The sequence below is a fragment of the Sciurus carolinensis genome, chromosome 4 (assembly GCF_902686445.1).
Source record: "Sciurus carolinensis chromosome 4, mSciCar1.2, whole genome shotgun sequence".
In the NCBI taxonomy this organism is placed as follows: domain Eukaryota; kingdom Metazoa; phylum Chordata; class Mammalia; order Rodentia; family Sciuridae; genus Sciurus; species Sciurus carolinensis.
Genome location: NC_062216.1, coordinates 77972229 through 77985005, shown reverse-complemented (window position 1 = coordinate 77985005; position 12777 = coordinate 77972229). Strand labels below are relative to the sequence as shown.

Sequence of the window (12777 nt, the reverse complement as noted above, 5' to 3'; positions counted from 1 at the left end):
TGAACTATCTGGAATTTCACATGATTATTCTGTAGTCATTAGCAGAGCTAGAGGAGAATACCCATGTTCTCATTCCCAAGAATTAACAAGGCTCCAAAGAATGACTTGTTCCAATATCCAGATGTAGATATTACCTTTGTAACTTGTCACATAAATATAAAATATATATGATGCATTATCCAGGTTTCCATAATACTAAATAAAGCACCAATTTTAGGGGTGTCAAAAAATCCAAGAGTGAGGTGATCTATTAAAATCGTTCTCTTGATGCATACTCTGTACATTTTGGACTTTATAACTAAAGCATATTACCCTGCAACAGAAAAACTGAATGCTTACTTCAAGTGCTTCCTAAGGGAAGATGCAAGCCTTACACGGGAATCCATGTCCCAGAGAGACAACAAGGAAGTAATATTGGAAAGACCGAGGGATTATCATTGGTTGTTAATTGTTTATTTGGTTGGTGAAACATCCAGACAAGAAGGAAAACCTAAGGCAGAAAGGGATTGTTATAAATTCCTCTTCAGATTTCAAGGTTGATCTCAGCATCAGGAAAGGGATACTTTTGGAATTTTTTGCAAGTGGATTAACTCAGGATCAAAAAGTGTATTGAATCTCTAGTAAGTAGTCAGGAGTGAGAGAAGAAATTTACAAAGATTATTGAGATGGAGACTTTGATTCCTGTGGAGGTGCTGGTCTACAGTGCAGTTAAGTAAAGAAATGGTGTCTATGTAGATTCAATAAGGATTAGTCACAAATGCATTCCATGACAAGGGTTTCCGAAAGGTTTTGTTTTGTTTTGTTTTGTTTTGTTTTGCTTTAGACTCCATTGTCTAAAGCCACTCAGAAGTTCCTGAAAGTATCTTGAGAAGTAGACATACCCTCACATGATAGGACTATGTTCCCTCTCCTCCACAAGAATGGATCCAGTTAAACAAACATGGCTCCCAGATGAGAAGAGTCATGTTCTTCTATTACAAATTAAAACCCTTAGTTAAATTACTCTTCCTATTAAAAAACCAAGATTCTTAGGTATTTGATAATTGCCAGAGATTATGTCATTATAGGCAGATGTGGAAACAGGTGGTATTCCATACTAGCAGAAATCTCCTGATGGATCTAGACCATGTGTCTGTTTCTTGCTCTTAACATCCAATGTGAGAATTTGCCTGACATCTCAGAGGATATCAGGGAAAGAAGACATAGCTAAACTTAAACATTCCCTAACACTGGGTAAGGGGAACACTACCAATATGGGTATAAATACCCTTTTGAAAGGGAGGTATATTCTGCAATGATACTATTAGTGGAAGAGCAGGAATTTAGAGATACACAACCAACTCCATTTAAATAGGAGCCTCAAAGAAATTAAAATTTCTACATTTTGCCAACTATGGCCAATGCATTCCCCTGAACTATTAGAACTGTACAGAAATATACATTTGTATTATCTATAAGTGTAAAATTCTGATTTTGTTAGTCTATTTTCATCACTGAGAGCAAAATATGAGAACAATTTAGAGGAGGAAAAGTTTATTTTGAGTTTATGGGTTCAGAGGTTCAGTAGTCTATCACTCTGGGCTCAATGTGAGGCAATATCATGGCAGAAGGACTTGGTAGAGGAGAGCCATGGGCATTTGGGCAGATAGAGCAAACAATATGAGGTACAACAGAAATCAGGATGGGGAAATGAAGAAATCTACTGGTGGCATATTAAGTGTAAGGTACATGATCCATTCAGGAACCTTGAGTGAGGGTGCCAACTCACTCAAAGGTCCCTGAGCTGACTGCTGCAGTCTTGCTCATGCTTCAACTCCACTCTTCTGACAGGTTTCCCTGTCAGCACTTCCGCAATCTTTGTTTGATTGTGTCTAGTGAGTTCACTGGTGGTATTTTTCTTTCATGCCACACTAATATCATGAACAGTTTGCTGACACCAGAGAAGGTCAGGAAAAGAGCACCAGCTGAGTGATATTTGGAAAAATCACCTGTCCTGTGCCAGGACCCTCGAGGCAAAGGATAAGGTTGACTGCCACCAAGATTCCAATGTCAGGTGAGGCCCACACAGAGTGAGCACATCAGCCATACTCACCCCTACTCCTTCTCACCTTGCTCTCCCACCTGAAGCTCAGCCACCAGCCCCTGATGAGCACCACTCTTCTTCAGCATTCCTTCTCATGAAGTGTCTGCAAAAACGAGAGACTCTCCTGGTAGTACATAGAGGGATCTACCAGAAACAAGCAACCACTCTCTGCCTCTTGTAGGCCTGTAAGTATTCAGGACCCTTCATTATTCAAATCAACAAAGAAGAATAAACAAATTCATTTTCATTCCCCTTCAAAATACATCCATGACTGTGCCAGGGAAGAAACCATCAACCTACTCATCCTGCAAGGGTCAAAGTATCTACAGCAAATCTCAATGTGTAGGAGACCTTCCCTCAGTATTCTCTGCACTCCTGTAGAAGGGACCAGACAGAAACCCTAGTGCAAAACACAGGACCCAGTCATCCACCTTGGACAAGGGGGTCTGTCTTTAGGGCTTCTACTCACATGGCCCTCCCTGTCTTACCTCCACCCAAACTCTCCTCTAATTACCACTAGCCATAGACAAAAGTGATTATCTCCCATGGTCTACAGAATGTTTGAAACAATGACATGGCTGGCTATACTGATCAATGCAGGTTTTCCATGAAGGGTGAGCTGACCTGTACTAGACAGAACATAGAGAACAGCAACTGAATAGACAGTAAGCAAGGCCATTCCCAGAGAAGATCTACTGGAACATAATAACTTGCCTCCAGTTGGAAACAAAACATGAAACAAATATCTTGCAGGACAAACTAGACGCTGATTTGGATGTTATACAAAAGTATTTTGGCAAAATACCAGGGGAGAAAGCCAGGTATAAGATGCAGTGCAAATAGCTGCATATATCACAATGTATCGACTATCAGATTCAGAAGGAGAAAAAGAGGACCTCCAATCAGAATATTTCAGAGAAATTTCTCTATGAAGATCAGTGTGAGAAAGCAGCACAGAATGTGAGTGTAAAAGAAACATGAATACAATGCAGTTGAGAGGTTGAAGTGATCAGCATATTGTATTATTCAAATTCAAAATTGCACCCAATTATTTTAAAATTTTTGGTACTGGAGGTTGAGCCCAGGACCACTTTACCACTGGGTACATTCCCAGTTATTTATTTATTTATTTATTTATTTATTATTTTGAGACAGTATTTTGCTAAGTTGCTTTGTTCATTGCTAAGTTGCTAAGGTTGACTCCAGCCTGTGATTGCTGCACTTGAGATGTCCAACCAAAGTCCAGGTTATTGTCCGGGAAAAATAGTTGAGCAAGACACACAAAAGTAACAGAGAGAGTACAGAATTAATGAAGGTGAAGGTAGCACTCTGTTAGGATGAAGGGAGTGGGCCAAGTGAGAGAGAGGCCCCAATGTCTGGAAATTAGTGATTTATATCTTGAACTATGGAGGGTTTTCTTCCCTGTACACACCTGATTGAAGACCTTACTCCATTTCTCCCATGGGTTATCTTTTGATAACTGATTAGAATATTTTACAATTTTCCCTCCTTGGTTACTTTAGAAAACCTAATTAGAACACTGCCTACTCCTCACCCCACTTCGGTCATTTTAAAATATCAAACCTGTGGTGGAGTTCTCATGTTTGGTAGTCCTCAGTGGCAGAAGAGATCATGTTAGTGGGACTTACCTTACACAGGGACATGATTCATCCCTTGTCTCATCCTCCAGCCACGTGTTTCTTTCACCCTGCCTCCATTATCTTGGTGTCTCTGAACTCCTAACTAACACGATCAGCCCACCTCAGCTTCCCAAATTGCAATGACAGGTTTGAGCCACCACCTCTGGCAAAATTATACCCAATTTGCAATGGGGGTGATAACAATGTTTCTTAGAAGATATGAGGCTGAAAAGGCATGTTGTAGAACACAGTGCAAAAGAGAGCTGCCTAGGGAAATCTGAGGCCCAAATCATCTTGGTTCATCCAGGAATGGGATATTCATGTGGCATGCCATGAAAATCCATGGGATTTTGTGGCCACATGTGATTTACTAACACTCAGAGGTATTGCTAAGAAGAGAATGCTTTAGCCATCTGTTTCTGCAGTGCACAGCCTGCCTGATTAGGGTCAGAAGTCTGGGCAATCTTTCTGGAAATGTGAAGGTCAAGAGGGAAACTTAGTGCTTATAATGATTTGGGCATGTATGGTATCCAAAGGGATTACACAACTTAGCAGGAATGGTCTGGATTCACCAAGAATTCATTTTAATATCATACACTTGAATGCACATCCATCATGTTTGATGCAGTTGGGGATATACAAATTTCAGAATATTGATCATATTCATTCTTGGCAATGCTTCTTCCGGAAGCATGGAAGGTTAATTTCACATTTGAGGAAAGACCTCTCCATGTTGAAAGAAATAAACACACATGAAAAGAATGAAAGACCCTGAAAAAACAGAAAAATATTTAGAACTGATTCATGGTGTCATAAAACATTGAAATTCAGATAATGATGTTACTTCAGCTCTAATATCTGTGCTGGATGTACAAAAAATTCCTTCAAACCTGTTACTTAAGTAAAGGTTGTACCTTTTAGAAAGGAGACATTAACAACCACCTGTCTACCCCATTCATTTGGGCTCAGTTCCCAAAGAGAAAGCAGGGATGCAAGGCATAATGTGTCAGGTGTGAGGTCACCCAGCATGGAGCTCAAAGGCACCACTGTTCTCCTCCTCCCTATAAAGAGAGCTGCCGGGCTTCTCCCAGCACAGACGTGGATCCTCCTGCACAACTGCAGATCCTCCTACAAGATGCTGGTGGTCCTGCTCACAGTGGCCTTGCTGGCTCTGAGCCCAGCTCGGACCTTATGTGAAGGTAAAAGCTAAAGGGGATTGTAGTAACTCCTGTGGTTTAGAATTCCTCACTGCAGAGGGTAAAGGGGAGGGAGGAAATGATCTAAGGACAGGACTGCAGAGATTTTATGAACACTGTTGAGACTACTTATGGCCCTGTTTCATGTTGGGGTTTTAGAAATTCAGGTAAAATTAGAAAATCCCCCAAAGTTTTCATCCGGAAGCATGGAAGGTTAATTTCACATTTGAGGAAAGACCTCTCCATGTTGTCAGAGATTCAAGGAAGGTGGGAGACTGACACAGGGAAGCCTGCTGTGGAAACGTTATTGTACTTCACGCAGACAGGCTGAAGGCTGCCTGGTTGTACAGTAGATGCAGGACAGAGGAAGGAGAAACCCACGCATCACAGCTATATCAGAAACAGAGATCCAGAGACTAAATTGGACTCTCTTTCTACAGAGGGAGATAGATATGACGGCTCAAGTTATCATTTATCTCTGACCTGCATTCAGTATTTCAAAGAGTTGTGTGCATGAGGTATATCATTGGATACAAATGTTCATTGCAGGTTTCCATGCTTATAAAAACTCGTGAATAGAAGCAAAGGGTTTTAAAAGAAAGAGGGTTAAAAAATATTCAAATGTAATATTGAAATACTCAGAATACTTATCAAGTATTAATCATAGGATTTTGGAGATGCTAGTGAGAAGACAGTTTTCATATTTTCACCAAAGGGGAGAGACTAACCACAGCCTCCATCAGGCCAGTTTCTTACATCTTCCTCCTTTTTCATCAGCATCACACAGAGTGACTGAGATTTCACTTGGGGGGTGTCCAGGATGTGTTTGGAAGTCACCTTTCCCAGTAGGATTATGTGAGCCATGAGATTGGTGACTAACTTTTCACTTCATCCTGTTCTTATTTCCTAGAGGTCATCTATGAAGACCCTTCCTCTGTCTCAACAGGTGAGGCACAGTTCATCCTTAGTGAACCTTCTCCTGCTTTTCCTTAGGAATGCTCATTTCTGCAATGTCTCATTACCATCACTCTTATTTTTAGGGATTGATGAAAGTCATTTCCCCTAATATCAACAAACTACCCCAACCTTGAGAATCTGAGGAATATAACAGGAATGACGTATTGAGCTTCAATGACAACAGGAATAGTTCGTGTAGCCCCAGGGATAGATAAATGCTGAGAGGTGATAGACAAATACAAATGTCCTAACTCTGACTCCTCAGTGGTAATGAGAGTCATTCAATGGTTTCTTAATCCCCAATATTCCTCTCTCCAATCATATGACTGTTTGGTAAAATATGTGTCTGTGGCCAGTTTCTCTGTGTTTCTTCATTTAGCTGAGCCTTGGTAGCTGATAAATACATGCCACAGGTAATGAGTGAATTCCCTGTGGGCCAACACCTTGTTTTCTCTACATACTGTCACATTTTATCAACATGGGTCTAGGACGCTGAGCCACTATGCTTGATTCAACATCTGGCTGAGGTGTCTGACTTGGATTCATAGGCAAAACATTATGACTAGTTCCTCAGATAAGAGGGGTTGTCACGTGGAGAGAGAGGAAACTAGGGAGGTCGGCTATTGAGAAATAAATTTGGAAAAAAAGGGTCTATGTGTGCCAAGGTCAGAGAGGTACACAGTGAGGAGGTTCTTCTACCATGCATCCCACCTACTCTTGTGCTGTACCCACACAGAGGCTGAGGACCTAAGCCAGAGCCCTGAACAAAGCCATCAGAGACCACCTCCTGGAGGACGCCCACCCAGACCCCCAGCTGATGGTGGAGATGAGAATGAAGGTGAAGAGGAAGATGATGATTCAGAACAGGGACCACCACAAGGAGGCCAGCAGCAGCCTCCTCGCCCTCCTCGTCCTGGACACCAGCAGGGACCACCCCAACAAGGAGGCCAGCAGCAGCCTCCTCGCCCTCCTCGTCCTGATAACCAACAGAGACCACCACAAGAAGAAGCCCATCAGCGTCATCGTCGCTCTCGCCCTGGAAACCAGCAGGGACCACCCCAACAAGGAGGCCAGCAGCAGCCAAATGGCCCCCCTCGTCCCGGAAACCAGCAGGGACCACCCCAACAAGGAGGCCAGCAGCAACAGCAGCCTAATGGCCCCTCTCGTCCTGGAAACCAGCAGGGACCACCCCAACAAGGAGGCCAGCAGCAACAGCAGCCTAATGGCCCCTCTCGTCCCGGAAACCAGCAGGGACCACCCCAACAAGGAGGCCAGCAGCAGCCAAATGGCCCCTCTCGTCCCGGAAACCAGCAGGGACCACCCCAACAAGGAGGCCAGCAGCAACAGCAGCCTAATGGCCCCTCTCGTCCTGGAAACCAGCAGGGACCACCCCAACAAGGAGGCCAGCAGCAACAGCAGCCTAATGGCCCCTCTCGTCCCGGAAACCAGCAGGGACCACCCCAACAAGGAGGCCAGCAGCAGCAGCCAAATGGCCCCTCTCGTCCCGGAAACCAGCAGGGACCACCCCAACAAGGAGGCCAGCAGCAGCAGCAGCCTAATGGCCCCTCTCGTCCTGGAAACCAGCAGGGACCACCCCAACAAGGAGGCCAGCAGCAACAGCAGCCTAATGGCCCCCCTCGTCCTGGAAACCAGTAGGGACCACCCCAGTCAGAAGGTAATTGGCAGCTTCCTGCCCCATGTCATCTTGCAAAGCCCTGGGGTCACAGGACCTTTCCACATCGACAGAGTACAAACACCTTCTCAGCCTAATCTCACCCAGTTCTGGAATTCAATGGCAGCTGAGATTTAAGCTCAATTTCCAGCAAAGGCCCTAACTTTTGTGCTTCTCGAAATCAAGGTGCTAACAAATCATCTGGGAACATGTTCAAAGTACATGGTCATGGAGCCCATTTCTAAGTGTTTATATCCAGGTATTCAGGTATTGGTAGTACAGGATGACCCTTCTAGCTCACCAAGATTTTTATGATATTCAGTCATTCTACCCCAAGTCCTTTTTCCAGTGTTTACTGGGAGGTGTGACTTAGTGGGGGTGGAGCAGTGAGCCCTCTTGGTCCTAGGCCTCCTTGGTCAGATTCAAATGATTTCCCATTTGCTGTCCCCATCTAACCGTGACAAGTCAGTAATATCTCACACTGGGCCTCTCAGGCCATAACCCCTGCTATATCATTTAAGATTTGAGCTCCTAAATGTAAACTAGATTTTTATGTCCTTTTTGACAAATTAATCCATTCTTGTGCTCTAAAATTCAGCTGAGAAGAAAGTTATGGAACAAAATCAGGAAAGCATTTGTCATTCTTTCCCCACATATACCGTGATATGTCTATATCATTACTTTTTTGTGTATCCTCTTGTAAACAATTATACACATATAAGCACATCACTCTACTTTATTCTACAATTTATACCATAAATTATAAGCAGCTTGCTCTGTTGCTCACATGAAGCACAATATTTTACTACAATTTCATGTAAGTTCATGAGATCGCAGATCATTCCACTATCTTCTTTCCTTCCTTCCTTATGTTATTTCTTCTTCTCTATAAACAAATTCTCTCTTAATTTTTGAATTTCTTCATCTCTTACTATCTAAAACTCCTCCTCCACTTCCATCCCTTCTGCCACCTTCTCTTTTAATTATTTTGCAATTGTGAAGTATTCCATGGCCTTACTGTTCCAATGTTTCTCTAATCAAGCCCTGTTAATTCCCTTGTTGGTTTTAATACCCCATTATAGTTCAGTGCTGCAGTTATTCTCTTTGTGAATATAATTTTGTTTATTTTCAATATCATTCCCAAAATACATAATCTAGAAATAATCTTTTTAAATATTTATTGAAACATCATAATTATACATAATATAGGGATGTGTTGTTGAAAATCATACAGCCATACCTCCCCTTCCAGGAAAAATCTTTATTTCCTCATCTTATAAGTGATGATGTAGAGCACACTAGGTGTTACCTGCCTAACCAGAGTGAAGGAGAAAGAAATCAGGAAGGGAAGGGTGGAAGGAGAAGCAGGAGACCAGAGGAGGCGGGCTATCCCCACAGGGCTTCAGTGATTCCAGCCAGGGATTAGAAAGCTCCTACATATCATGTCTTCCCTACAACCTCCCCTCTTTGTTTGTTTCAGAGAGTGAATAAGAAGATGATGTCCTTCGGAAAGTTCTGCCATTGGAACAACATAGTCATAGCCGTGTATTCTCTAGACCAATAAAATAATCAGCATGCATTTCTGATTGCTGTCTCTCTTTTTGGGGTGGGAGAGGGTGGCATCTGAGGGTCAGGCGCACAGTGTAAGGACATCCTGGACTCCTCTCAGGGATGCTTCCAGAAAGCTTCCCTTCCTCTTCATCCACAAGCCAGGTGAAATCAGTTCAATGTTCCCAGCATTCTTACATTTCATAAGACAAGTACTAGCTTTAAAATTATTTCAGATATATGTACTAAGACTCGTAATTTTCTGGAAAGAAGGACTATAGAACAACACTGAGAAATTTGCACAGGCTGAGGAATTCTACGCATTTCTGAAATCATTGACCCTGGTTTCCATGGACATGAATGTGGGTTAGGCTAGTTCTCTCTAGAACCCAACTTTTCTCTCCTTAGTTTTTCAATGCCTAAATCTACCCCTCCCTAGATTTCCATCATTTTTTATCCAAACTTGTGTGAATTTGGCAAATAGGCAAATTGGATCAATTTTTGGAGACAGGAAACTTAGAGTCCTTCAGACTAGATTTTTAGTTTTTGATCTTTCTTTCTTTCTTTCTTTCTTTCTTTCTTTCTTTCTTTCTTCCTTTTTATATTTTACAATCGGGACAGTCATCAGGCTTATTGAATAAAATTTTGGCTAGTAATAGTAACTACAATATGTCAGGTGTTTGGGCATTTTATAGTTTCTTAGACACATACCAATCATGTATACTTATATAACTCAAAAAGTTGAAACATAATTTCTCATTTGCCATGTAATTATAACACACTGAAACATCCTAATTATTTTATATATTTATCTATCTTTGTATTTATTATTTAATGTAGGGTCTTGCTATGTCAGTGAGACTGGTCTTGAATTCATACTCCTCCTACATTATGTCCCCAAGTAACTGGGACCCCATGCTCTGTCAATCCTCATTAGTTTAGTTTACCAATTTTTTTTATAAGAGAAAATATCTTGAGATATTCAAAAGCCCTCCAGAATCTCCCAAAATTATATAAAGCACAAAATGGCTTGAGTGAGTATTTGATTTTTGGAAGAGTTCAAACATATCAAAAGGTTTTAAAACACTAGAATAATTAGAATCACAGCTCAGTTTCAAACAATCCTAAAGTGTGAAAATGTTATGCAAACACATTGGTGAGGTAGTTGTAAGACAAAAACTGAGGTATTGTAATATTGAAAACACTCACATTTCTTAAGAAGTCAAAGTCCTCATAAAACACAACATGAAGCATATGGAAACAACATCTTTGCTTCCTGGACTATTTGCATAAAAGAAAAGGAAAACTCTCTACATTTTAAAATAAATATTCACAGACAGATTTTTCATTGCAACAGAGATCAAACCAGCTTTTTTACTTCTTCCAACATCCATGTGATGTTGAAGTTTAAACCAGATTAAACCATAAGTGTTGAATAAATGCATTCAAATCTTACCAGGTTATCTAGACATGTAATTTGTTTTTCAACATTCCCATTCCAGAGACCTTCTATGACTTTCTAGTATCTATTCAGTTTTGTCCTATAGTTTTGTTTTCCTGTTTGTGAACCCATTGAGTATTCTAATTTGGGACAAAAATTACTCTCATTTTCTTTCACAAACACAAATCTTTTATACTTTATAACTTCACTTGTCAGAAACATGATTAACTTTTCTCATACACAGAAGTGCTTTATTTAATTTTTTCTATTATTATTTTGCATATTGAGTTCCTAGCTTAATTTCTTTGTTTTTATAAAGTTGTGTTTACTCATGTTACAAACATTTAATGTGACACAGAATGAAATTACCAACACAGTGAGTAATGATTTATTTTTGTGTTATAAGAAGCCCAAAATGCATTCATTTCTGTTAGTAATTAGCATTAATATTATCTTATGCAATCTAATTTAGTAATGATCTAGGTATTTACTAAATAAATACTATTGAATTTAACTTACAAATAGTTAAGAGTCAGAGGTCTGAGAATTGGAAAATATTTTAACACACATTTTGTAAATCACTGCTGAAATTTATTTACACACTTTTATCTTTCTTGAACATGAGCAATTATGTTTAGATTACTCATGAAAATTCCATCATGCTTTAAAAAGCAAGCCATCATCTCATGTTAATTCTGGGTAGAACATTTACCTGTCACACAGTTCTCATCAGAGTAATACCCTTATAAAAGTCAAATACCTGAATTTTTGTTTTATTAATTTTATCCTTGAGAATTAAGTTATGGTTTATACAGTTTTCCCTGAGCATAAACTTCCAGTCTTAGATAGTGAGCATGCTAATATTTCCTGATATGAGGGGATGTCTTTCACATGAAAATTTTATATCTTCCTTTAAGGAAAAGAAGGAAGTTCAAAGACTTTGTTTATAGTTTACACTGGTGTCAACCTCTGTGATGACAAAAGTCTAGAGTTACTTTCAATAAAGAATTGCTATTCTAATTTTGAGCACAAATTTGGAAGTCAAAGAGGAAACTTTTTGTTCTGGTTTTTCTAATTAATTACCTTCAAAAGAGCATTTATGTAAAATGCATATTTGGGGTGACCTGGTTCATCATCTTTTCATCTCTCTGCTGAAGATACCTAACAACAACAACTCAGAGGAAGAAGTTTATTTTGGCTCAGTTTCAGAGTTTTAGTTTGTGGTTAGCCAATTCCATTTGTCTGGGCCTGAAGTGAAGCAGGACATCAGTGCAAGTTGGAGGAAAGCTACTTGGCTTGTGGCAGCTAGGAAGCAGAAAGACAGTGCAAGGAGCCAGGAATGAAATATATAACTCCCAAGGCATGTTCCTAGTGTCCCACTACCTCTAGTCATGCCCCTACTGCCTGCAATTAACACCAAGCAATTCACTCAAATTATTAAGCCACCAAATCAATTAATTCACCAATTAGTTCACAGATCTCATAAGTTGATTATTTCACCTTGTACATACATTAACATAGGAGCTCTGAGTGACACCTTATATTCAAACCATAATGTTCCAACCCAGATCCCCAAAAGTTCATGTCCATCTCACAATGCAAGATGCATTTAGTCCACTTCCAAGTTCCCTATACTTCAGCATTTCCCAAGAGTTCAAGTTAAAAGCCTTCTCTGAGACTCATAGGAAAACCTTGGCTTTGAGCTCCCCCAAAATCAAAAGTAAGATAAATTCAGTCACTGTATAATGGCACAGAGTAAACATTCTCCTTACAAAAGGGAATAATAGAGAAACAGAAAGAAGGAATGAGACCAAAATGAGACTGAAACCCAGCTGGATTAACATGAGCTCCATATCCAGTGTTCAGGGCATATGATGATAAGATGTGATCTCAAAAGGGCTTGGGCAACCCCACACCAATAGATTTTCCACTTGCAATCTATTGGGACTCCCCCTCAAGCTGACTCTGTTCAGTCGGAGCTTTCCTTAGCAAATGTTCTGTCTTACTGATCTTTTAATCTAGGGGTTTCTCATTCCCACTTGAGTTTCAGCTTTACATTTAAAGCCTCATGCATCAAACGCTCAGGGGCTACTTTCAGATATTCCATCTCTACCACACCTTGCCTGGCCTCCCAGGCCATTCTTTGGAATCTTGGTAGTAGCCTTCATTCCCCCTTAATTCCAGCATGCTGCATCCCTGCAGAATAAGCACCACATGGATTGTGCCAGTCTGGGGTCAGC

At 40.6% G+C, this 12777-nt stretch overlaps 1 protein-coding gene across 1 annotated transcript; it reads left to right on the top strand.

Moving 5' to 3' along the window:
• Positions 1 to 4750: 4750 nt before the first annotated feature.
• Positions 4751 to 9100, top strand: LOC124982791 (basic salivary proline-rich protein 1-like). Its single transcript, XM_047549711.1, has 4 exons — positions 4751 to 4922; positions 5830 to 5865; positions 6613 to 7551; positions 9029 to 9100. The coding sequence occupies exons 1-3, from the start codon at positions 4751 to 4753 to the stop codon at positions 7530 to 7532; spliced, it is 1128 nt and encodes a 375-aa protein (XP_047405667.1). The 3' UTR covers positions 7533 to 7551; positions 9029 to 9100.
• Positions 9101 to 12777: the final 3677 nt, after the last annotated feature.

What these genes read in the sequence shown, in the direction of transcription:
- LOC124982791 (XM_047549711.1), top strand. Translation starts at nt 4,751, where the DNA reads ATGGAGCTCAAAGGCACCACTGTTCTCCTCCTCCCTATAAAGAGAGCT. An exon ending in AGCTCGGACCTTATGTGAAG is followed by an intron (nt 4,923 to 5,829) that starts GTAAAAGCTAAA and finishes CTTATTTCCTAG; the next exon opens with AGGTCATCTATGAAGACCCT. An exon ending in CCCTTCCTCTGTCTCAACAG is followed by an intron (nt 5,866 to 6,612) that starts GTGAGGCACAGT and finishes GTACCCACACAG; the next exon opens with AGGCTGAGGACCTAAGCCAG.